The sequence below is a fragment of the Rhododendron vialii genome, chromosome 9a, assembly GCF_030253575.1.
Source record: "Rhododendron vialii isolate Sample 1 chromosome 9a, ASM3025357v1".
In the NCBI taxonomy this organism is placed as follows: Eukaryota; Viridiplantae; Streptophyta; class Magnoliopsida; order Ericales; family Ericaceae; genus Rhododendron; species Rhododendron vialii.
The window spans coordinates 39,279,657-39,304,548 of record NC_080565.1 but is presented as its reverse complement, the minus strand read 5'-3'; the positions used below and the strand labels follow the sequence as shown (position 1 = coordinate 39,304,548).

Genomic DNA, 24,892 nt, shown 5'->3' with positions numbered 1-24,892 from the left:
ACCTTTGTTTTGAGTTTGAAAGAGTGATTGAACTTGAGCTTGAGGATTGGGTTTGAAAGATGGTTGTGTATTGGATGGTTGTATGCTTGTAACCCTTTTTTTCTAACCATTTTGAAGAAAGAGTGAGAGAGGTATTTATAGGGCGAACACCCTCCATTTTCATTAATGGAAACCCTCCATAAATGGAAACCTTCTAGAAATTGAAAGTATAAGGTCGGCTATAACTTTAACCAGGGCGCGCGGGTCGTGGATCTACGCGTGTCAGTCAAAGCTGGTGACTGACAGATGGTAAACAAAATAACGCGCGCGGAATGGAAACCTGCACGCGCCAGTAAGGTTCTGGTTAGGCTTGGTTAGGGTTAAAAAGGGGTATCACTCGAAGCTCAACCACTTGACATTACCGGGTTGTTTTTGATCTGTTTCATCATTGGAGAAACAAAAATCGTACCAAAAATAAAGTAAACCAATTGGGAGATCCAGATTGGAGTGTCTACGGATAGAATCTAGTGAAGTCACGGAATTAGATGGAATAAGCAGTCAGAAGGTCCTAAAATTCTATTGGCTTAAGTCGTGTTCCGAGATGCGCAGTAAAAAGAAATTTTAGAAAAAGAAGGTTTTTTAAGCTCAAATATAATGAAAATAAAAACTAATTTTTTTAATTTTTTAACACCATTTAAAAGATCTCGATGAGATCTATCAAACAAGATCCATATCAGTAGAAAAATTATTTACGTAAACATATGATTTTTGAGCTTGAAAAACTTTCTTTTTCAAAAAAAAACTTTAAAAAAGAAAGTGAAACACCCTCTTTAACCTGGTTAATTTATGTCAAAACTCCAAAGGTTCATAGTCCCTGCAAATGGAAAGAATTCATTGCGTCAGTCAGACTCTGAAAGGGAAATTTACATGCTTTACCAAACTTTTCCCTTTCTTCTTTCCCTTTGGTTAGCTGGAAAAGTTGGTAGTACACCAACTTTCTTGTTCCTCATTCACACTTGAAATTGCCTTCATCAACCCGGGGGGGGGGGGGGGAACAAAATCCAAATATGTATTTCGGTTTTACTCTTGAGGGTTTTGTAAAGTTTTGGGGTGCGGTCGCGTGCAGCGCACAACGGAACTTTGGCGGTCGCGTGCAGCGCACAACGGAACTTTGGCGCACGTCTTTAAAGTTTGCTTTGGGCTCAAAAAAATTGAGGACCAATCTTGCTCCCGTGGAACATGAACCTAATTTTACTCTGTTTATGCGTGGAAACATGATGCAGATTTGGGAGCAAATGAGAACCAAAGAAAGTGACTCAATTAGGTTTAAATCCTTCTTAATTTCAAGCGTAGTGACTTTGAGTATGAAGTCAAAAAGAACCTATAAAAAGAAAGTTTTGATACTGATTCTGCCTCAACAGGGACAAGCACCATATGCTTATACAACGTGGAAAATGGTCATGATGACCTATACTGTTGACAAGACGCTACTTTTTCTCTTTCTACAGTTTTAGGGTATGAGGGAGGGGGCTGCCGCCTCACCCCTCCTCCTCCACACCCCATGTTTTCTCCTTCTCCCGGCACCGTAGGTCTCGGATCTGTCGTTCTCTGCCCTTTCCAGCGACGTAGTTTTCTGCTCAGGCGACGTGGGTCTTCCTCAACTTACTTAGAGTTTGGTCTGTGGCGGTTCGTAGATAGCCGGGCTGTTAGGAATTGAATTCCTTGTTTAACTCATAATGCCTTACGGATCTTGAAAACTAGAATCACAGAAATTACAAGAAAACAGAAATAGTGCGTAACGAACAAGAAAAGAAAGAACACAAGATATATGTGGAAAATCTTAACGCGAGGAAAAACCACGGGAGCCACACCAGTCCACTATGAAATCGAATCAACAGTACAAGCCTTCTCGCAATCTCTTTGAGACCCATGTTTTCTCTCGCCTCTCTATGAGACCCACTTTTTTTCTCGCCTCTCTGTTTTTTCTCCAAAAATACGTTAATTTAATTACATACAATCTGCAGTGTAAAATAGGTTGGGTCCTATGTAGAAATTACACTCCAAGTCCTTGAAATTGTGCCGTGGAGGCTCCGCCCCACACCCTCGGGTTAAACCACTGCTGAAGGTTATCTGCACCCCTAACACGGGCTTCTCTGGTCTCCGGTCGGATGGTAATAAATGGGTGTTTTAGTTAGTTTACTGTTAGTTTTTCTCCTCCCTTTGCGGAGTTTTCTCCCGGTTGGTTTATCCCAATCCGGTGATCTCGTCTCGGTCTTGTTTCTCCAAATCCAGGGTAGTGGCAGTGGGTAAATAAGTTTCATTAGTTTTCAACTGCGGGTTCGGTATGCAGAGTGATATCCTCATCGTAGTCGTGTGGGTGTGTTCGTCATGCCTCGAGGGGATCGAAGGGCCACCAGCTTGGCATTCCATCGTCCGGGGTCTGTCGTGACAGTGAGGACTCGCACTAAAATGACATTTGTGCTTGTGGCAGTGAGGGATCCGATCTGATTCTTATGCCATGAGTTTGTCGGCCCTTGTGCTTCTGGATAGTAGCTTCTTGGACCGAATCGGATGGATTCTTTTGGTGGGGTGATCATTGCGATTGGCCTTTTTGGTGGATGTGTCCTCGATGGTTTGTTGTGGGATAGTAATGACCAGAAATAACAACTTGTCCTTAACGGTTTTCGAACATTCACCGTTGTGTAGACAATCGCTTATGTCGTTGTATAGTGCTTTAGTTGTTTTTTCGGAATTGTTTATGGTGTTATTAGGTTGAGTCGGGTGCATACCTCTCTGTGTTCTTCAATCAATGTATTGTATCTCTGTATTTCGATCCTTGAATCTTCTTTCATATCAATAACAGCGATGTTCTTCTTAAAAAAAAGAAAAAGAAAAAGAAGTGCAATTCACTTAATCTTCATGCATATGCTTTTTGGTGTGAATATGGTGGGCATACGGAATGCCATGTCTGCTGCCTCAATTAGGACAAACACCAGTTGTGTAAAACGCAAGAGCTGACGTGTGATTGCAATTCAATGATTTACCTTTCGGCTTGTCTAATAACAAGCTAGGGTTGATCCACATATTGAGAATTTAACAACAGAGATTAATATTGTGGAAACCTAACTCGTTATGCTGACCAAACTCACTTTGGATAGATCCTTAAATTATGTCGACATTCGCTTCGCATGTGCTTACGGCCCAAAGAACGGCTGAAAAAAGTGATTCTATAAACACTATCAAGCGCATTGAAAGAGAAGTGACAAGTAAATCTAATTCATCTTACGTACAAGAATTGTAGAAAAATGAAAAAAGCAGGAATGTCTGTCTCGATGAGGACCATCCTATTCCTAGAGTTCTCCCTGTGTGCATTAGATTATGATTTTGCATTTTCAGTTAATAAGAGCTTTGTTGGGGGCCAAAAAAAGAGACTTTAAAATGTGGCCGGTATTAATTAGTAGGAGTAATAAAAGTCACGAGAAACATGGTGGGCATTGCGTGTAACCAACAAGTCATAATGCTGCGGAAGCATTAAGAAAAAAACAGAGCATGTGATGCTGAGCTGGAAAAGTCCCCACAGGCCACAAGGACGAGGAAAGATGCGTAGATTCCCAGGAGGAATTTTTGGGTGCCGCCATCGGGGATTCCAGCCGTCCAAACGAGTTTTGAACGGTTCAGATTCATTCTCATTCTCTCCTCTTACCCGATCACTCTCTTTCATCTTTTTTTTCCTTTTAAAATCCGAACCATTCAAAACATATTTGGACGGCTGGAATCGCTAACGAGGTACCACTTGTGTGGTATCTCGGTCATCCCCTTTCATTCCATTAGCATTTGGCGCAAACCAACACTCAAGTTACTCCTTGCTTTTTAAGGCACGTAGTGCGATTTAGAGTGTCAAAACTTTTAAAGCGCTATCAATTTTTATGGAACCAGTTCCGCCTTTCAGAAGTCTTGACCAGATTTTAGTCGGACCCCATCTAGTGAATAGTGGATTGCTTACTTGGACACTACTTAAAAGTTATTGAAAGAAATGCTTTGGTAGTTCTGCTAAGTTCCAGCAATAGCATTTTCTTTATGTTTCTATTTTTTTTTAGTTTGACGATCCGATTCGTTCGGGTTAGGTTACACGCACTTTTGACTAATCCATTCTCTGGTCCGGTCAAAGGCAAACGGTGCATAAGATCTTCTAACTTAGGTTATTTGTACTGCCAACTCCGTGAGTTTTAATTAAAATCTCTCACAAAAAATCATCTCTAAATAATACCAAGTCAAGTTAAAGAACATTATCGGTACCATTCGAACCCTGGGAGTGGCGTGCGAAAGTCACATGGATGTCTCATGAAAGGTTTGGTATTTCTATGGTATGGGGTAACTTGACACCAACTCTTCCTTTTACTTTTCGGGCGATCGATCGAACAGTGTCACCCTCTCAAAAGCCTTAGTTTAAAGCCACAACTTTTACTAGTTTTTATTTTATTTTATTTTATTTTGTTGATATTGCCTTTGTATAGTACTTGGACCCAACAAGATCACCTCATCAAATTCCAACATGTGGACAATGCATAGACCCCCACTCACCCATCAAACCAAAAAAGAAGAACTGATCGAAAAAGAAGTGTTTCAGTCAAAAAGCTTCAACAGTACTAGCTAGACTTTATGATCGGCTACTTTCTCCCTTGCTTTCATCATATAGAGGAGTTTTCTGCCATGCATTTTCTAGAGCTGTACTTGTACATGAACGGAAGGAAGCTTTAATTTTCTCTCTCCCTAAGTTATTGATGCCCAAAATCATGCCGACCCTTTTGCCTGCTTTTCCATCTTACTAATTGTCCCTTCTTGTTTTTATTTAAATGGAAAAAAGATGGTACTGTTGTTTTGCACACAAACACAATTACAGTTGCCATGCTTTATAACTGTCATATCATATTAATAAATCACAATGTATTCCTTAGGGTGTCTGTCCACGATGGCAAACCAAAACTAAAAGATTTTTAAAGTTAACAATATTAGTCTGAAATATGACTCACAATGACGCGCATAACCAAACTTTAGCAACTCTCTACGGCCAATAACCAAGATATTGGACTTTGGATAGCCAAAACTAACAACCTTTTCTCTTTGGATAACCAAATTTAATCGAGACCACACACTCTCTCTTTCTCTCTCCTCTCATCACTATCAATGGACCTACTCACTCACATTTATTCCCAACTCTCTTTATCTCTCTATAAAAAAGGTGTTTTTGATTATGGATCATCGTGTGACTTCACATTATTAAAACTAACAATCAGTTAAATGAATAACAAAAAAATAAGGTGCCAAATTTTAATTATTCAAATTTAATTATGCCATTACAAATGCGTTTGGGTCTTTATTTATGTTGAGCCGCCTATCTTTACATCGTACAGTGGGGGGAGGGTGGTTGGCGTGTAAAGAGTAAAAAGATTAAAAAAAGAAAAGAAAAGTAAGTTGAGAACACGTGCGTAAGACCTTTTGGCCGTCCGATGCAAAGCTAAATGACGGCGAGTGATTAAATACTCAGTTAAGAAGAAAAGTAAGTACTCCAGTGACAAATTACGGCTCTTTCTATTTTAGTAGTATTAAAGTAAAATAAAACACGTCTCTTCTATTTGCCCTCCCTTGTGTTTTACACGAGTAACAATTATGGCGTTATGGTCCTCGGGAGATCGATATTATGCACTTGGTGGTTATCTGGTGTTAGAGCTAGCTTCGACCAGAGAAATTTATCGAACTATGTACACATAGAAGGAAGATCGATCAACGATAATTTGCACAGTCTATTAAAAGAGAAAGTGTCAAAGGCACGACAAAATCGTGAACGTATTGTTAGCGAGTCATCTTATTTCTTAGAGAATAGACTAGCATACTGAAACAAATGAACCCTTAACTGCTCATATATCTCACATAATGATCATAGTTGCAATCACCCTGTGTGTGAAACATTCCTCCACCCAACTTACTCTTGGCTTTATCCTTTTTCCCTTCACTCTTTTCTTTAGACTGTTTTTATTCTTGAAATTTTGGAGGAAATAAATAAAAAAAAGAGAGAGAAGAAAATGATTAGTTTTTCCGGAAAACCAAACAATAGAATCTGTCTTCTGAAAAACATTTTCAAGTACAACCAAATACCGAAAAACAGGTTAAATTATTTATAAAATATTTTTCTAGAAAATGTTTTCCGCCCGAAAACAAATGGAGCGTTACTTGGAATACAAATTGAATTCGGAAGAATTATTATTCTCTCACTCAGATTGAGTTAATTATTGATGTTGGAGATTTTAATTAGTTTCCTTTTGAAGGCCACCTATCATAGTGCTTGAGAGTGACTTCTTGATATTGATCAACCAACCAACTCAATTATATGAATTTAATGGTTTTAACTCGACTGATTTTGAGCAGTACCACAACAACAAGAGTATTCAGCGCCAAATGTGAATTTGGTAATAAAATAGCTAATAAAAGTGATCAATTTCCCTATGTCCACTGTGTGGTTTGATATTGGCATCAAAATTTCATTATTTGTATAAAGACAAAACGTAGGTCTAGCCTTGGTAATAATAATATGGTCATCATACTAAACACACATGATCACATGATGGAAATCCTAACTCAACAAGCCAGCCTTCTTTCCGTCCGCTTTGATCCTTCATTGGCCACACAAAAACTAATTGGATGAAAATTGACCAGCCTTTGGGCACTTAGAGCTCGTTCCAGAACGTGAGTAAGAACTTATTTTTTGTTCAATAATAATGCTTGTTCCATAAAAATAAGAAGAAGGTACTAATTTTTTTAGAATTTATATAGGTACCAATGGGCGCCGGGGAGAGAAATTGTACCGACGGCCGCGCCGGGCCGTCTCCGGCCAGCGGGTGACCGATCCGAGCCGTCCAAAATTCTAAAAAAAAAAGCTGAGGGGCCCACACGGGAATCAACGGCATCCGAGGTGTTTAGGATGCTTGATCCGAGCACTCCTTTTTCGTGTATATGATTTCACACGAAAATGGGGTACTCGGATCAAGCACCCTACACACCTTGGATGCCATTGATTCCAGCGAAGGCCCCCTCGGTTTTTTTTTTTAGAATTTTTGGACGGCTCGAATCGGCCGTCCAGTGGCCGGAGACTGCCTGGCGCGTCCATCTGTACAATTTCCCTCCTCGGCGCCCATTACTCATAGCACAACTTCTTATTTTTTAAGAAGGCAATTTCAAGTTCAAAAATCATATGCTTACGCAAATAATTTTCTTATTAATATGGATCTTGTTTGATAGATCTCATTGAGATCTTTAATACGGTGCAAAAAAAATTGAATTTTTTTTTCATTTACATTATTTTTGAGTTTGAAAATGTGAAATAAACTTTTTATTTGGATTTTGTGGAATGACCATTCTTATTTTTCTTTACGAAGTTTTAAAATAAATACTTTTTTTTAAGAAGATTTTCGGAACGGAGCCTAACTTGTATAAAGATACCTCCTCCAATTAAAATGCACGAAAACACGACAACTACTATTTACCAAGTAGAAAGTAAGAAAGAGAAAGGTGGAACCTTTCCTTAGGCAAAAAGAAGAAAGAAGAAGAAAAAAAAGGATGGAACATTCACCAAAACTTTATGGCTTCATAGACACTTCAAGGGATGGAAATAACATCAATAGAAACTTAGGAGAACAACAGCTACGTAATAAACAAAAACAGAGGGGAAACACACGGATCTGGGTTGCTTTAGTACACCCTTGTGTAGTGCACATGTTAGGCAGTACAAAGCCGTCGATCTTATCAATCAATTGTCCAGATTAAAAATCAATTACGACCGATAAATCGGTCATAATTAAAAATCATATCTCAATAATTTATTATCGAGATCGATGGCCCGTATGCGCTCTATAGGGCGCCTTGCACTACGGGATTTTCAATCCGAAAAACACATACGTAATGAGATTTTACTGCACCTACATTGGGACTGAAAATAAAATCCTACTACGTACTCCCTCCGTTCCAAATTAATAGTCCATTTCGGTCTCCAATGCATTTTTTAGATTGTTAATATCTTTCGATCTATAATAAATTTTATGTGCAATATGGATCTCATATGATAAATCTCAATTAATTTTATTATACAAAATTTTTAAAAACATTGTAAATCGAAAGATATTAACATTTTAAAAGTTTTATTGGAGATCAAATCGGACTATTAATTTGAAACGAATGAAGTATGTATGTATGATGTTAGTAGTATGTTTAGCCGTAATAAAAACACATAACGGCAAAATGGGTCAGACCTCAGCCTTGTAGAACCTAGTTGAAGCCTAGGAACCAACTTTTACCGTTAAACCGACTGAGAGGGCCAAAAAGGCAAGGTAGAAAAGAAAGAGGCCCACAGTAAAAAAACATCTAAAAAGGGTAAAAAGAAGGAAATTTTGGAAGTGGGCGGTAAGGTAAAAAAGCCAACAGTGTAATTTCCTCCCACTTGTGCGTCTCCCACCATTATATATATACAACACACACGCCTATATACAGGGCTCTATGTAGAGAGAGAGAGAGAGAGAGAGAGAAAGAGAGAGCGAGAGAGTTCGCCTGTCAAAGAAGAATCGACCAGCGTCTTATTCGGAGATACGCATTTCTCGTGTCGGAAAAAAAATCCACAGATATATTCCCCTCCATTTTCCGTACGATTCAGTCCTTGTATTCAATTAAAAAAAAATGAATGTTTCGTGTGAATAACTTCTTCTTAGTTGATTATATATAATACTCTACGCAATTTCATATTTGCCGGAATGTTTTTTGATTGCTCATTGTATACATGAATGGTTGGTTATGGTGATTATATTTTTGTAGAGAAATTGGGGGAATTTCTGGAACAGGAACACAGGGGAGAGAGATGGAACAGAAACACATTCTGCTGTCGGCATTGAGCGTGGGGGTCGGGGTTGGGGTAGGGCTGAGCAAATGGGCGGGGTATAATAGCTCCTCCTCCGCGGAGGGCGTTACGGCTGAGCAGATTGAGGCCGAGATTTCGAGACTCGTCGTGGACGGGAAAGAAAGCAAGGTCACGTTTGATGAGTTCCCTTACCTCAGGTAAACTCTCCAATTTTTTTTTGAAAATGATAAACACAACCCTTAGGGCGCTGGATAATGCGTAATGTGTGTTGGTGTCCGAGAAAGTGTTCTGATATCGGTGAAAGAAAATGTGTTGTTAAAAATCATATCCATGAAAGTGTGTTGACAGGGGTGAGGTAAGTATTGAAATTTTAATTTGTTTGACCTTATATGCAACGGCGTTATTCGCCGGTTGATGGTTAGCAAGACCCAATTTTGAGTTTTTTTTTTTTTGGAAAAGACTCCAATTTTTTAGAAAACTTTGGAGAGATGTTTTCACATTCTCTGAAGAACTCCGTTCAAAATTAACCGACATGTCAGAAAGAAGAGAATAAAGGTTCGCAAGTTCCGTTTCTGAAAAGATTTCATATCCCCTGTATCGAAAATCGAAATTCCTTTGTACCGGTGCATTTTTAGCCTTTGGATCACAAAATTTTTAAAGCATAAAAAAATTCTCAGACAATCTAACAACCCAAAATACACGGGTACACAAATTTCTCGGTACAGAGAATTTGAGGGCATTCTAAAAAGGTCTCATATTCGAAACCCTGTGCTATCAACTCCTTTAGGGCCGCCATTCAGATTTGCTCATGTTGGACCTAGCTAATGGCCAGTAGGATTAGATTCCAGGATTTATCGAGGTCTGTAAGCTGATCTGGACATCTGAGTCATTAAAAAATAGCTATATGCTCTAGGCTCAGTATCGAATTTGTCTAATTTTTAGTGGAATTCATTTGTTTTCAGTGTGACATACGATCATTAGATACTTAATCTTGATTCAGTGATGACTTTGTGCAAAAACATGTGAACACAGATGTTAGTCACCTTGAGGAGAATGATATGTGATATTCTATGAGGAATTATGACTGAATTTTGCCGACAATTTGTTTTGACAATTGCATTACAAGTGCCGGGTTGTTTCCCGTGGTGGTGACCATCACCTTCACATTGTCCTGAGACATAGGGATATGCTTACCTTTATGGTCGTATGCATCCATTTCTCCCTTCAAATATTTTGCTTTAGTTTTCTGATTATGGTATTTGAATCAGAAGAGTAATTTTGTGTTTTCCTGCTTCTGAAATATGTGGATATACTCCTATGCCTCATTAGGAAGGTGATATGATGGAGAGTTCATTATTATTTTTTATGAGTGAAAAATGTTTTTGGTCTCTTTTGTCTTCTAGATTTGTATTATACGTCGCAGAGCTTGCAGATTTTTACACGTATCTCGGCTAGCAGAAATTATGAGTTCTTATCCAACATATAGTGATCAAAGAAAGGATATTCCCTTTGTGCCATTTCATAATTGCTCTGAATTTTCTCGTTCTTTGATGTTAATGACAGTGAGCGAACACGGGTGTTATTGACCAGTGCTGCATATGTTCATTTGAAGCACCTCGACGTTTCCAAATACACCAGAAATCTTTCACCGGCAAGTAGGGCAATATTGCTCTCAGGGCCTGCTGGTAAGTTGTATGTTCTTTCATTGATACATTACATCATTTTACTTATTAAAGTATCCAACTCAAAACCAAAACCAATTGGCATGAGTGGAGAGGCCGCCCAGGCTCATATACTAGTTTTGGAAGTCTAACATAACTCATTTCTGTGGCCTAATGTGCTTTCTTATTTTTCTTTGTATATCTTGAAGAACTTTACCAGCAAGTGCTTGCGAAAGCTCTTGCACATCACTTTAAAGCGAAGTTGTTATTGCTAGATGTTAACGACTTTTCTCAAAAGGTAACCATATAGTTGCCCAATCATCATTAAGTTTAATACTTTGTCATTCATCATCACTGACTTTCTCGTCCTCGATTTTCCTCAGATGCAGAGCAAGTATGGGAGTGCCAAAAAAGATCCCGTAAGTCTTAACATCATCCTTGTTTCCTAGATTCAAAATGGTCCTCGATTAATGAGGTCTTGTAATCTTAATTTGTGAATGGGGCCAGCTGGTTGCAGATAGGATTGTTTACCAATGTCTGCAGCTTATTTAAGTCTGGACTGTGAAATTGATTTTTATGTGGTAACTTGCTTCTACGAGCGTGAAACAAGTTCCTTTTCTCCTGACTTCTGCACTATTTGATTAGGCTTTCAAGAGGTCCATCTCAGAGGTTACCTTGGGGCGAATGTCCAGTTTGCTTAGCTCCATCTCAATCCTTCCTCCAAGGGACGGTGCCAGAGGTTTGTCATGAATAACGTCCATTTTCTTTACTTGCCTTTGGAATGACGTTCATGAAATTGATTGCAACTTTATGATGTCTGTTGGTTGCTTTGTGATTTAATTTTTTTGGTTAAGTTTTGTGATTATTCTTATTGGAAGCAAGGACATTATTTCCATGTTCCGTACTTGCAGTATGTTAATCTATCTTCTCTGTAGTTAATTTATTTTCCTCGGGATTATGTCTCACTCTTTACAGTGATTTGGTCTGGAGATATAAAAACGGATGATTACTATCTTTCCATTTGATTCTATAAGTTTTAGGTGATTTATTAAATTCCCCCTTCTCGTAATTTTTGCAAAGAAAGAAAAGAATGAGTCAAATGCCTAATAATATTAGTATATCAACGGAAAAGCCATACAAGAGAGAATTTTTTGCAGAGAAAGAAAATAGTTCAGAACTCCTCTCCAATGTTAAACTTTGAAAAATGTCCATAAGCAAAGCAAGAAGAAAGAACTGCCCCTTTGGCATTAAAGAACTTGACATGGTATAGTAGATATGTTACACAACAGGAGATCTTACACCTTTTTAACAAGCTTCTTTCTGGTCGTCTTTATTGATGTGAATGGTTTTGATGGGGATTTTATTGGTTCTTTTGTAACACCTTTACATGTTGTTGTAATTGAACAAGGTGTTATGCAGTTCTCACAAAACTTGAGTCCACTTATATTTCGTTTTTGTTGAGGGTATTTTGCTTACATTTTTTTACCCTTGGTGGTGTTTAAAAAAATTTCTACAGGAAAATTAAGCAGACGAGGTAGTGGCTTGGATGTAAGATCAAGGTATGGTGGATAGTTGTTACAGCTGGGAAGAACAAAAAGATTTGAACGGTTTCCTTTACTTGCGTTAATGTGATTTATATATCTTACCTTGCAGGGCTATAGAAGATGCTGATGACCCTCCAACACATCGTAGACATGCATCTACGGCTTCTGACATGAGCAGCATCAGTTCTCAGTGCTCTTCTTGTAATACAGGTTACATTGCAAACTATATGTTTTGGTAATTGATCTGAAAATATGATTCATGTCAGGCTAAAAGTCAAGAGATTTGTAAGATTCATACAGTTCTGTGCATTCCGCTTGATAAATGATTGTGGATTTCAGTCAAGTACTGGGAAATTTTCCCATTCCATGTTATCTTAGATGGTTTGGTCATTTTATTTCTCATCTTTGAGCATCATCTACTGTAAATTATTGGACTTTACTATCTTAACTGATCTTGGATTGTTTGGTTTTTTAGCTCCTCTCAAGCGCATGACCAGCTGGTCTTTTGATGAGAAACTCTTCTTACAGTCGCTTTTCAAGGTATTGCAAACCTGAACGAGTTGCTTCTTTGTTTTATGTGGTCTTCTTTTGATGGTTTCTTAACTTTCACTTACTTGGGCAATATGACTTGCACTCATACTTTAGCTAGAGGTAATGAAAGGCAGGATTCTTGCAGGTTTTGGTTGCCGTCTCCGAAACCAGTTCCATCATTCTGTACATAAGGGATGTGGAGAGTCTTCTTCTCCAATCCCAGAGGCTATACCAATTGTTTGAAAGGATGTTAAAGAAACTATCTGGATCAATTTTAATTCTTGGCTCCCGGATGTTGGACCCAGAAAATGACTGTGGGGAAGTGGACGAAAGACTTGGTCTTTTATTTCCCTATAACATTGAGATAAAGCCGCCTGAAGATGAGACTCATCTTGTTAGCTGGAAAGCCCAACTGGAAGAGGATATGAAGTCGATGCAGTTTCGGGATAATAAAAATCACATTGCCGAGGTACTTTCGGCAAATGATCTTGAATGTGATGATCTAGGTTCAATCTGCCATGCGGACACTATGGTTCTCAGTAATTACATAGAAGAGATTGTAGTTTCGGCAATATCTTACCATTTGATGAATAACAAGGATCCAGATTACCGAAATGGGAAGCTTGTTATATCGTCTGAGAGGTAAGTGCCAAGTTTCCCATAGATATGACATTTTAGTTCCTCTCTTAATTTGTTTGTTTAAACAAATTTAATGGAGTTTTATTGTGTTATCGAACAGTTTGTCCCATGGATTGAGTATCTTCCAGGATGGAAAGATGTGTGGGAAAGAAACACTCAAACTAGAGACAAACGGTGAATCTTCCAAGGTTTGTTCTCTATCTCAACATTCTTCTTTCTAACAATCTGAGAGTTGGAATAGGAGAAATCATTTTTAATAGTGCTGAACTGTGCGGCGTTTGACTAAAAATTAATTCTTTAGAATGCTGAGGGGGAAGAGATAGTTGGATCAAAGTCTGATGCAAAGTCAGAGACCCTAACATCTGAAAACAAAAGTGAGACAGAGAAACCAGTTCCTTCTGCAAAGAAAGACGGGGAGAGTCAAACTCCATCTAAAGCGCCGGTAAGCCTAACTTTGAGAATATTCAATTGCTATGGGCTATGGAGACAAAGTGAAATAAGAATGACCACAGAGACATTCTTAGCATGTTGAACATGCTGATTTATTAGGATTATTGCAACAATAAGTTTGATGATTACGATATCATGCTCTTCTAGTCCATTTTCTGCAAGTTTTACTCTGTTAGCTATATTGATCTTTCTTAGTACAATGAAGTTCCAAGGATTTATTTTGTACATATAACCAACTTGTGGTGGCATGATTCATAGTTTGAATCTATATATCTGATATCTAGCATGCTATTATATTAGCAGTAGTGCTATAGGGACCGACGGTCCCCATACCGAAATTGCACCGACGGCCGTGCCGGGCCATCTCCGGCCACTGGACGGCCGATCTGAGCCGTCCAAAAATTCTAAAAAAATAAACGAGGGGGCCAACACGGTAATCAACGGCATCCGATGTGTGTCAAGCACCCTATTTTTCGTGTATATATGTATATACAGATGCCGTTGATTCCCGCGTTGGCCCCCTCGTTTTTTTTTTTTTTTAGAATTTTAGGACGGCTCAAATCGGCCGTCTAGTGGCCGGAGATGGCCCAGCGCGGCCATTGGTGCGATTTCAGTATGGGGACCGTCGGTCCCTATAGCTTTATTGTTATATTAGTGTGTTCCATTAAATTCTTGAGTGTGAAATTCAGGTTGGAAATCTTCCTTCAAGTACCAATTCTTGAGTTCCATTTTGTTCTTCCAAAATCTTAGCATTGTGACTTTCCAACAGGAAGTCCCTCCCGACAATGAATTCGAAAAACGCATAAGGCCAGAGGTAATTCCTTCAAACGAGATCGGAGTAACATTCGCTGATATTGGTGCCATGGACGAGATCAAAGAATCACTTCAGGAGCTGGTCATGCTCCCTCTTCGACGACCAGACCTCTTCAAAGGTGGCCTTCTTAAGCCCTGTAGAGGCATACTACTTTTCGGTCCACCTGGCACTGGGAAAACAATGTTGGCAAAGGCCATTGCAAATGAAGCAGGAGCAAGCTTCATCAACGTCTCAATGTCAACCATCACGTCAAAATGGTTTGGAGAAGATGAAAAGAATGTCCGAGCATTATTCACTCTTGCGGCAAAAGTTTCTCCCACTATTATTTTTGTAGATGAGGTTGATAGCATGTTAGGGCAGCGGACAAGAGTCGGGGAGCACGAGGCTATGCGGAAGATTAAGAATGAGTTCATGTCACATTGGGATGGGCTATTAACAAAACCGGGTGAGCGCATTCTTGTTCTTGCTGCGACCAATAGGCCGTTTGACCTTGATGAAGCGATTATTCGGCGATTTGAGCGCAGGTATGTATGTGCATTTTCCATCATAATTAGCATCATTCATGTTATTTAGTGCATTTCTTTGACCATAAAATCACAGCTTTACTTTGGGTGTTTACAGCTATATGGGTTTGTTCATATCCTTTATCGCCTTTTAACAGGTTACTCTGGCTTTAATTGCCATTGGGGAAGCTAGTAGTCAGTTTCTAGGTCAATACTCAATAGTAGTATGTGGTTCTAAATTAATTTAGGAAGTGTTAAAGTCATCTTTCTGACAAGAATTGACTCCACTAGGTGTTTTAGGTCGTCAAAAAGATAGGCAGCTTTCAAGATCAATCACAGCATGATACACATTTTACTGAGCTTTGTGTTTTCTGGTGGACAGAATTATGGTAGGTCTGCCATCTGTGGAGAGCAGGGAAATGATCTTGAAAACTCTTTTGGGGAAGGAAAAAGTTGAAAATCTAGACTTTAAGGAGCTTGCAAGCATGACAGAAGGATTTAGTGGAAGTGATCTAAAGGTTTGTACCTTTGAAATGGCATTATGGGTTTGGATTTCTCCAGCAAATATCGTGTCTGAAAGTTTGTATTACCTTATTCAAAGCAGAATTTGTGCATCACAGCAGCATATCGACCTGTTAGGGAGCTAATACAACAGGAGAGACTAAAGGATCTGGTATTCTCTTCTATTCCAAGATCTTGTCCCCTTTCAGAATCTTCTTTTTCCTGTACTTGCTTTCCATTTTGTCTGATGATATACACTCAGAATTTATCCTTTAAACTAACTCTCTATGCAGAAAAAGAAGAAAAAGGATGAAGAAGGGCAGAGCAAGGAGGATGCTTCAGATGCAAAAGAAGAAAGTAAAGAGGAAAGAGCAATTTCTCTGAGGCCCTTAAATATGGAAGACATGAGGCAGGCTAAGAATCAGGTAACCTCACCTGACTGAACCTTTTGTTTTTGTTTCTTAGTTTCCCCCCCAAATTAAGGATTAATATTTTGATGACAAAAATTAGAGGATGAATTTAGTTTTTTCATTCACTTATATGGGATTTATAGTGGGCATTTGGCAGCCCAAAAGATATTGCAAGCACGCTGACTGAAAGCTCAACAATGCATTTTCTTTAACTGCAGGTTGCTGCAAGTTTTGCTGCAGAAGGATCTATAATGGGTGAGCTGAAGCAGTGGAATGATTTGTATGGAGAAGGTGGTTCAAGGAAGAAGCAGCAGTTAACTTACTTCCTTTAGATTTCAGACTCCCGTCATTGTACAGCTCTACAGCACAATTCTTTGGGAAACCGTGTGATGAAGTTTTGGGGTCCGGAAGGCTTCTATTTGAAACCAAATGCACTGCATCAAAGAGCTAGATTGCCAAGTCCTCACATCACGATCAAAAATCATGAGGGACTGGGAAAAGCTTGAATCATCGTGTGGTACATAGGTCGTGAATGATTTTTTTGGCACGTATATATGAGGCCTTAAGACGGGGGGATAAGCAATTCTAGGATACTCATGTCAGTCCCTGTGTCTGCGGTGAGTATATGTAGTGTTTGTGGTGGTTGGGATATTGGAAACACAAATGGGCTTCAGAAACAGGTAGAAACTTGTATGGTACTTGTTCAGAATTGTGTAGTTCATGGACACAAACTTCATTCAATAGGCATATTGTTGTACTGTTGTACATTGGGTCTTGTTTAAGGATTGATTGTAATGTAAATAGTGGTCTCAATTTCTGCAATTCGGCAGAGTTCTTCATACTCTACATGTGTTCTTTTAGTTCTCTCTTTCGGTCCGGTAAGACATGAATAAGTTGAATCCGTAGGAATACTGTGATATGATTGAAGGATAAAAACAGACGAGAGGAATTAAGCAATCTTCACACACGTTGGAAAGCATAAGAAAAAATGGTCAATTTCACATTATCCCGTTACTACAGCAAATACGGCAGAAAAAATTATGCCAATTTTTGAAACCGGTTGCTAATTCATGTGATTACAAGTCAGACCAAACCAAATTACCATGCTATTTGAGAAGTAATATTATCATCCCTGATACTAACTCCAAACCCGGCTAACTCAGTTCTGAAAGGCATATTACTTATGGAAAGTGAACAACACCACAATATACAAAACAACGATTGTCTACTGGCATTTCCTGAATTGATCCTCCATGTGATAGTTCATGACAGAATATGCCTAGTCCTATATGCAATTGGACACAGCTTCACGGCATTTGTCCAGACTGCACAGGCAGGTCTTACCCAGGACAGATATAGAGGATTCATTTCATCCATCCTGTAGGGCTCGATGTGAAGTTTATCCACACCAAAAATAATCTCAATCGAAGATTATCAAGTACTTGCTCTGATCACAACTACAATGAAAAAATCAAAAAATACGCGACCACCTCTGTTCATAATAACCAGTACACAACGAAAACTTGTATATCACCCTCTTCAACTTAAAAGATATTGAACATGGCCAATTCTACAAACATAAATACGTCATCATGTTTCTTTGCTCATTAAACAAATCCCGTTCATGCACGTACGGTGAAAACAATAAGCATCTACAGCTTCAAACTTCATTACAAAATACAAAAGTGAATTTAACTATTAAGCCAACCATATCATAAGCAGAACCAAGAAACATGGGTTCTAACTTCTAACTGAAAATAGGCAACAAAATCTTCCAAAACAAACAAAAGCACAAGTAGCCACATGCCAATATAAATCAAACAACACCACCTACGTGTGTCCTTAAGCCACCTTCTTATCTTTCAATGGACCTCTTGGAATCTTACTTAGAACCTTGGCATCGAACACTGCATACTGCTTCTAAGCCACCTTCTTGTCTTTCAATGGACCTCTTGGAATCTTACTTAGAACCTTGGTATCGAAGACTGAATACTGCTTCTTGAACTCTGCTGATGCTTTCTCAGCAATTGGGTCAATGTGGTCCTCATATTTCTCATAAAGAACGGGCACAGTGTGCAGCAATACAAAAGCTGTCATGAAGGGAGGGAAAATATTGCTAAGCAGATGCAAAGATGAACTTCTTAAGTAAATATCAAGCAGATAAAAACTTGTGAATTTGGAACTGAATAGATTCCTTACATATATAGAACAAGGTCAAGAAGTTACACCAACTCCCCACACATGAAAGAACCCACAATCCAGCGATAACCTGAGAATTGAAAAAAAAAAACACAAAGATTTCATCTTCCACAACAGGCCAATATAGCCTTACAATTCCACACCACGATTAAATTAATCTATTAGTAAAACAAGTTCAATTGGCTGGGATCTATAAACCATATCTTGTGTAGGTTTTTTTTTTATCTTTTTATTTTGTTCCTAGGTGCGTGAGTGTTGGCTTGCCAAAAAGTTACATCAAAATCTACAAAGGAGAATGACAACATACAGCAAGGAATTTCTTCAAATCCCTCCCAGATGTAATGTCTCGGAGTACAGAAAGAGCACGGTTGATTTCAGTCGTCAAAGTAGAAGCTATTCCCAGGACAATATCGTCAGGTATTTCAACTTCTGGAATTTGAGGAGGAGACCTAAGTATGTATATACACCAATGAAGTCAAGAGGCATCCAAAACTCAAAACAGACAAGTGGAAAATTTGGAAATATAGAGATGGACAATATGAAATAGCTTACTTCTTCTCTTTTCTTTTTTTTCTTTTATTTTTTTTTGGTGTGTGGGGGGAGGGGGGGTGTAAGTAAAATAGCTCACTTCTTGATAAAGGTGGATGCATTGGACCACAGGAAAAGGATTGCCAAAGCAAAGATCAGCACGTGACATACAAGAGTTAGCAAGTGATATTCAACCAATTCAAAAAGCACCCATACTGCCGTGGCAACACCAAGCACGCCACCAGAAATTTTCTTGTCCCTCCACAGGAACACATCAGCAGCTGCCAAAGAAAGACCATTAGATATAGAAACCAAAAGGCACAACCACAAACACACAGCATTTTAATCCAGTAACTGGATAGGAAAAGGGAACAAATTTCACAAAGTAGAATTTACATCCAGTTGGCTGTTCGAAATAAGGGGAAGAAAGAAAAATGGTGAAGCTAACAGTTTCTTCCACAGTACATTAGTTAATATTAGATCCAGATGGAAAACAAAAAAAAACAGGCACCAACATTTCAGTTGAGAATTAAATAAGTCTAAAATTGTTCATGACTTCTCAACAGAACAGCAAGTTGTCATTGAAAACTAAATTTATGATCTCCCCTTTTTTTCCGTCAGCACTAAACATATGTAACTTATAGATGAAAAAAGAAGGTTTTCCTACCACATCATTTATGTACTTTTATGACAAGAGTTTTCACAACTATTGTTGCTGTGTTGTTTCCTACTGCTAATAAGAAAAAAATTTCAAACAAGGTATGTATGAACATATCCAAGTTCTAATTAAAGAACTCCAAGCAATATAAATCCTAGCTCTACACTCTACAAGAACCAATAGGTGAAGATATCAACTATTAAGAGCAAAATCTATTTGTTGTAACAACTCCTTCGACTAAAGATCTCCATCTTTCATTCTCTTCAGACACACACACCCCAACCTAATATGATGGAGATAAACTTCTGCATCATGGTATCACACGATGACCAACCCAACTTATCTAAATGGTTCTAATAGCTCAACGTGGATTTTAGTATCCATTAGTACCCATCAGAAAAGGTCCATGACAGCTAGGTGAACCTAAAATTATTGTCCTTCCCACGTTGCTACAAAAATGAATGGGCAAGTGGAAATATGTTTGGGTTTTGTCTGGATGGTTTTGGTTGTAGAATGTCAATTCAGGAGGCAACAGTCCATGGAGGATTTTCGCGTACAAGGAGTTGAGTTCAGCTACCAATGGTTTCAATGAGGATAACACGCATGGTGAAGGAGGATTTGGCTGTGTTTACTGGGGGAAAACATATGATGGCCTTCAGGTAATCAAGTCTTAGGCAAGGTCATAAATTACCGTATCATGTCACAGAACTTACCGTTGCACAGCATAGAGCATGGATGATGCATACGTATTTAGAAACGAATGATGTTGCCTGTAAATTCCTTGAAAACAAAATGATTTGGAATTAAAGTTTTATACATACGGACATAGAATCCGGTCATGCTGTCCATAAATGCTTTAAAAGAAAATGATTTCAAAATAGAGTCATGCTGTCAATAAATGCTTTAAAAGAAAAATGATTTCGAAAAAGAGTTTTTATACAGAGGTAATCAGAATCGGGTCACGCTGTCAGTAAATTCTTTAAAAGTAAAATGATTTCGAAATAGAGTTCTATAGATACGGTTTTAGAATTGGGTCACGCTGTCAGTAAACTGTTTAAACGCAAAATGATCTCGAAAGAGATTTGTTTATACATACGTATTTAGAATCGGGTCACGCGGTCACTAAATTGTTTTCACTCTTCTTTCCCTCTCTTTCCACAAGTTCCAAACAGAGCATAGACAATTAGCTTAGCTAGGTCAATAAATTGAATCCTACAAATATCTCACTCCATAACATGCAAAATCATCCAAACAGTTATTCTGTTATTCAAATCTACGATTCAATACGAACTATGAAACGCATATCAAATGACCCTCCAACCCTAACCATTATAAAGAAATAAAATACATTTAGATTACGTCATTAACACACAGACAGAGAGAGAGAGAGAGAGAGAGAGAGAGAGAGAGAGAGAGAGAGAGAGATTTCCGTACGTTTTCCACCGCCCAACACTTTGTGCACGGGCTTCTCCCTGCCAAAGAGACGATAGATCTTGGTCGTCGACGAAGATTTCTCGTGGTGGGAATCATCATCAGAAGACGACGAAGAATCGTGGTCGTGAAACTTCTCGGTGATCTTATCCATCAACGAAGCCTCCGTTGATTCTTTCTGCTGCTCACCAGTGTGGTCAGCCATCGAAATCCGCGACGAGAATTCCCGATCCGATTGAAAATCGCTGCCGCCGGTTATCTTCTTTTTTCTTCGAATTTGGAGTGCCAAAGCAAAAGTGTGACGAGAGAGTGACAGGGCGATTAAAGGGGAGCGAGTACGAGCCTCAGGTTCGAGTTCCGAGCCGCGTGCTTCGGGATAATTTGCGGGAACCAATGGAGAGTAATGTCCGCGAAAAAGACAAAGGAACACTCTCTCTCTCATCCTTTTATGGGTATACCGTTTGCACATCGTGTTATTGCGTTGTGTGGAATCCATCCCGTCGGTTCTATACAAATATTCGAAGCCGCAAAATTTATTTATAGTATTTGCTTAAAAATTATTATAAAAAATAAGATCAATTGAATATCAGTAAAAAATTTGATCGATTTTTTGCTCAATTTAATGTTAAAAAATTGAGCAAATAATTGATAAGTTCTTACCGATATCCAACTACGATAATATTTTACAAAGATTCCTAAATACATTTTAAATTAATTAAGCGACTCTAATTATATACGTAAACTCTGAAATAAATCCCACACAGCATAGTGTGCATGCGGGTGGTACCTATAGTTTTATTGCGCTCTCTCTCTCTCTAACGTTGCTTCGTTCGAGGCGTTAATTGAGATGACAGATCGGACGGCAATGGGCTACTTTTGGAAGGAAAGGCAGACGGCGTTCTCCACTGGGGAAATTATTATGTGCGCCCCACTCCTATCGAACTACGGGTAAACAGGCCCGTTTAACAGAACGCCCAGTTGTAGGCATCGCGTCGCGAGGAAGTAACTGGATCCGGCATGTGGAGAGTCGTGGGCCTCATTGGCCCATGGACTTGCATTATAAACAAGCTAAAGCTGATGAAAGTTTATTTAACGGGGTCCATATTCTTTTTTTTATGAAGGTCAATGGGGTAATTTCACTTACCAACTCATCCAAGCAATTGTTGACTAGGGAGAGGCTCAGTGAACCCGTTATTACACATACCCAAACCCAAACTCCCAATGTGGATGCCAGTCTAACTGACGCAGGGGGGTCCATATTGTAACTGCTCGTTTGGCGGAATATAAAGTTTTGGTTAGATAAGAAAAGAGAGGGATAACAACCTAACAGGTGGATCTGGTATATGAGAGATTAGTTAAAGAGAGGGATTAGCTTATAGTAGTTAGAGCATCCCCATCTCCATTGTAATAAGCAAATGAGTGTGGATAAGCAAATTTAACAATAATGCTCAAAAAATACTTCACATTGTAATAAGTAAAGTTATAAGTCTTTTAACAAATAATCAAATTCTACTCATTCTATAACTAAATTTAACAACTTTTACCAATAACCAAAACTCAATAACTCAAAAACACCTCACATTGGAATCGTCTCATCGAGACGAAAAATTTGGTGTGATCGGATGTGTGATTAAAACTCGTTTGCGATTGAACAAATGTGTATTGTGGGATTTTTTTTGTTAGGGATGCAAAAATAACCAATGTAGAGTTAGAGATTGTCAAGTTTAATTATAGATTAAATGAATAATGAAATACTGACGTTGCACATTTTAGTTATTGGTTTTGATTATTACCATTGCGGATGCTCTTAGATTGAGTGGTAGTTGATATGATATGGGTGGATAATGGGGAAAATTACTTGAATTGATCATTGAGAATTCGGGAAAAAAATTGACGTGTAATTTGGTCTTTTTTCCATCCAAATTAGCTCCTCCTAAGGTGGGGATGGTGTTTGCTAAGACCCTTCAAAAACGATAAGTTTCCCTCCCTCCCTTCTCTCCCTTCCTTCTCTCACTACCAAACATGGGATTCCTTCTCCCACTCTGTTTCTTCACCCACTCCTATAATTATTTGGGTGGATAAGAGTGAATGATGTAAAATATTACTACTTGCTTGCCCAAAGTTTGAGGGACAATTTGGTCTTTCCCCCTCTTTTTCTCCGCTACGAAACGCCCCCTCCCTTATCCCAACCCCTCCTTTCTTTATCAGAAATGATATAGGTACCGACGGCCGGGGAGGGATTTCGTACCGACTGGCTACGCCGAGCCCTCTCCGGCCACCGGAAGGTCGATTCGAGCCGTCCAAAAATTCTAAAAAAACAAACTAAGGGGTCCGGCGCGGGAATCAACGGCATCCGAGATGTGTAGGGTGCTTGATCTGAGCACCCTTTTTTCGTGTATATATGTAATTACTTGTATATACACAAAAAAGGGGTGCTCGGATCAAGCACTCTACACACCTCGGATGCCGTTGATTCTCGCGTAAGGCCCTTTGGTTTTTTTTTTTATAGAATTTTTGGACGACTCGGATCGGCCGTCAGTTGGCCGGAGACTGCCCGGCTCAGCCGATCGGTACGAAATCCCTCCCGGCCGGTCGGTACTTATAGCACAACTCTTTCTTTATACCCCTAACAAACGGGCCCTAAAGAGTGAACAATTGTTTTATTTTTTAAAATGAAGAATAATAAACATCTAGAACTAAACATGATTAGGATGCATTGAAAATTATCTTTCAGATCATATTGCACTTCTGATTTATAAATGTAAAATAAAATAGTAAAGGATTGGGGGTTGGTGCTGTGCAGTTGTTGCACAGCACCGTGCTGCGCGGCTTAGATGTCGTCCTTTCGGTAATTCAACAGTTCAAATCTCATCTTCATCCATGTTGCATCTGAGCTGTTTATTGCAGAGATAAAATTTGAACCGTTAGATTGTCCAACGGACGGCATCCGAGCCGTGCAGCACGGTGCTATGAGCAGCTGCCCCGAATCCTGAACGGATCCTTTAATATCCTTATCAATAACTTTTAGAAAACCTGAAATACCTTCCACATTAATACATTATGAAAGTACCCCACGTTATTATAGCATGAGAAAACATGCAAGAAATTTATTATTCTGAAATCAAAATTTGCATACATGATACATTATTTGATGCCCCTAAGGTACTTTCTATTCATACATTCATCTGGGTTTTTCGTATCGTATATATAGTTCATAAGAACTACAAATGTGCCGCGTGTCAAATTTCTCTGTGTCAAATGACCTCTTCTCTACCTTAGAAATAGTTTTCTAAAATTACATAATCACAAAAACCATGTTCGTTTTGGGTCTCTAGACCCAAACTTTTCTCAAAACACAAAACGAACATGGCCAAAGGGTTCCTTAATTAATTTGTTTGGGGCTAGAAAGAAAGTTCTACTTCTACCCGACGACACACATGCACTGTCTAAGTGAATCATGCATATAAAATTGATCCTGAGAACTACTGAAACCCAAAATTCATCAGGAAATTTAAGAACAGCTTTAAGAACGATAAATCCAAATCGAAAGACAAAACGAGTCACGGAAAGCTTCTAGCAAGCATGGCATGCTGTCGATGGGTCTGTTGATGTGAGATATATAATTAATCAATCGCTAGCTGTTGAGAGAGGATTAAGATTGGAGAGGAGTTAAAGGAAGACTTACTGCTGTGATTGAATTCTCCATTGGAACAATATCAGTGACGGGATTAATGCCCTGCCCGAGATAGAAATTTCCAGCCTCTTCGAAACCGATTGTGAGCTTTGCCTTTTTCATTTTTCAAGAACCAGAGATGGGTCTTCTCGACCAACATGGAACAAAAACAGGACATTTTAGAGAATATCCCTTGGGTGTTTGGTAGAATACTGAAAACAGAACAGCCAGGGGGAATATGCTTCGGTTTCTTTATGGTTTCGTGTTCTTATTGTGTGCTCTGTAGATAGATAGGACTTCAACATCACCTCTATTTGTTGTCAAACTCAAAAGGCCCTACCACTCAGAGAGATCTTTGGCGAAAATATTTCACCGAGGGTGTCCCCAATAACATATGATTTGAGATTAAAGGGGTATGTAATACGATATGAGTTGAATCTAGGGGTGCTAGTGAGGTTTACCCTTAGTTCAA

General features: G+C 38.9%; 2 protein-coding genes across 6 annotated transcripts in view; one reads left to right on the top strand and one right to left on the bottom strand.

Annotated features, from left to right (window-relative positions):
* Positions 1–8,521: 8,521 nt before the first annotated feature.
* The window catches only part of LOC131301704 (uncharacterized), a 39,534-nt gene continuing 23,163 nt past the window's right edge, over positions 8,522–24,892 (top strand). The window contains exons 1-17 of one of the 4 annotated variants that reach the window (XM_058328089.1): positions 8,522–8,666; positions 8,836–9,075; positions 10,442–10,563; positions 10,749–10,837; positions 10,923–10,958; positions 11,185–11,278; positions 12,056–12,098; positions 12,193–12,293; positions 12,559–12,623; positions 12,760–13,256; positions 13,354–13,441; positions 13,555–13,695; positions 14,473–15,041; positions 15,403–15,538; positions 15,625–15,693; positions 15,815–15,946; positions 16,150–16,770. In XM_058328089.1, the coding sequence (XP_058184072.1) occupies positions 8,879–9,075; positions 10,442–10,563; positions 10,749–10,837; positions 10,923–10,958; positions 11,185–11,278; positions 12,056–12,098; positions 12,193–12,293; positions 12,559–12,623; positions 12,760–13,256; positions 13,354–13,441; positions 13,555–13,695; positions 14,473–15,041; positions 15,403–15,538; positions 15,625–15,693; positions 15,815–15,946; positions 16,150–16,263 (2,493 nt within the window). In that variant the 5' untranslated portion in view covers positions 8,522–8,666; positions 8,836–8,878 and the 3' untranslated portion in view covers positions 16,264–16,770. Of the gene's footprint in view, positions 9,076–10,441; positions 10,564–10,748; positions 10,838–10,922; positions 10,959–11,184; positions 11,279–12,055; positions 12,099–12,192; positions 12,294–12,558; positions 12,624–12,759; positions 13,257–13,353; positions 13,442–13,554; positions 13,696–14,472; positions 15,042–15,402; positions 15,539–15,624; positions 15,694–15,814; positions 15,947–16,149; positions 16,771–24,892 lie in introns of those variants that run through there. The other 3 variants (XM_058328088.1, XM_058328090.1, XM_058328091.1) reach the window with 3 other exon arrangements.
* Positions 17,500–24,534, bottom strand: LOC131301705 (reticulon-like protein B5). 2 transcript variants are annotated; one of them, XM_058328093.1, is made up of 7 exons: positions 24,433–24,534; positions 20,751–21,253; positions 18,759–18,939; positions 18,438–18,579; positions 18,131–18,200; positions 17,861–18,021; positions 17,500–17,782 (listed from the first exon to the last, which is right to left on the bottom strand). In XM_058328093.1, the coding sequence occupies exons 2-7, from the start codon at positions 21,241–21,243 to the stop codon at positions 17,774–17,776; spliced, it is 1,056 nt and encodes a 351-aa protein (XP_058184076.1). In that variant the 5' UTR covers positions 21,244–21,253; positions 24,433–24,534; the 3' UTR covers positions 17,500–17,773. The 2 variants fall into 2 exon arrangements, with proteins under 2 accessions (XP_058184076.1, XP_058184075.1); XM_058328092.1 differs by having other exon boundaries at positions 17,500–17,824; positions 17,903–18,021.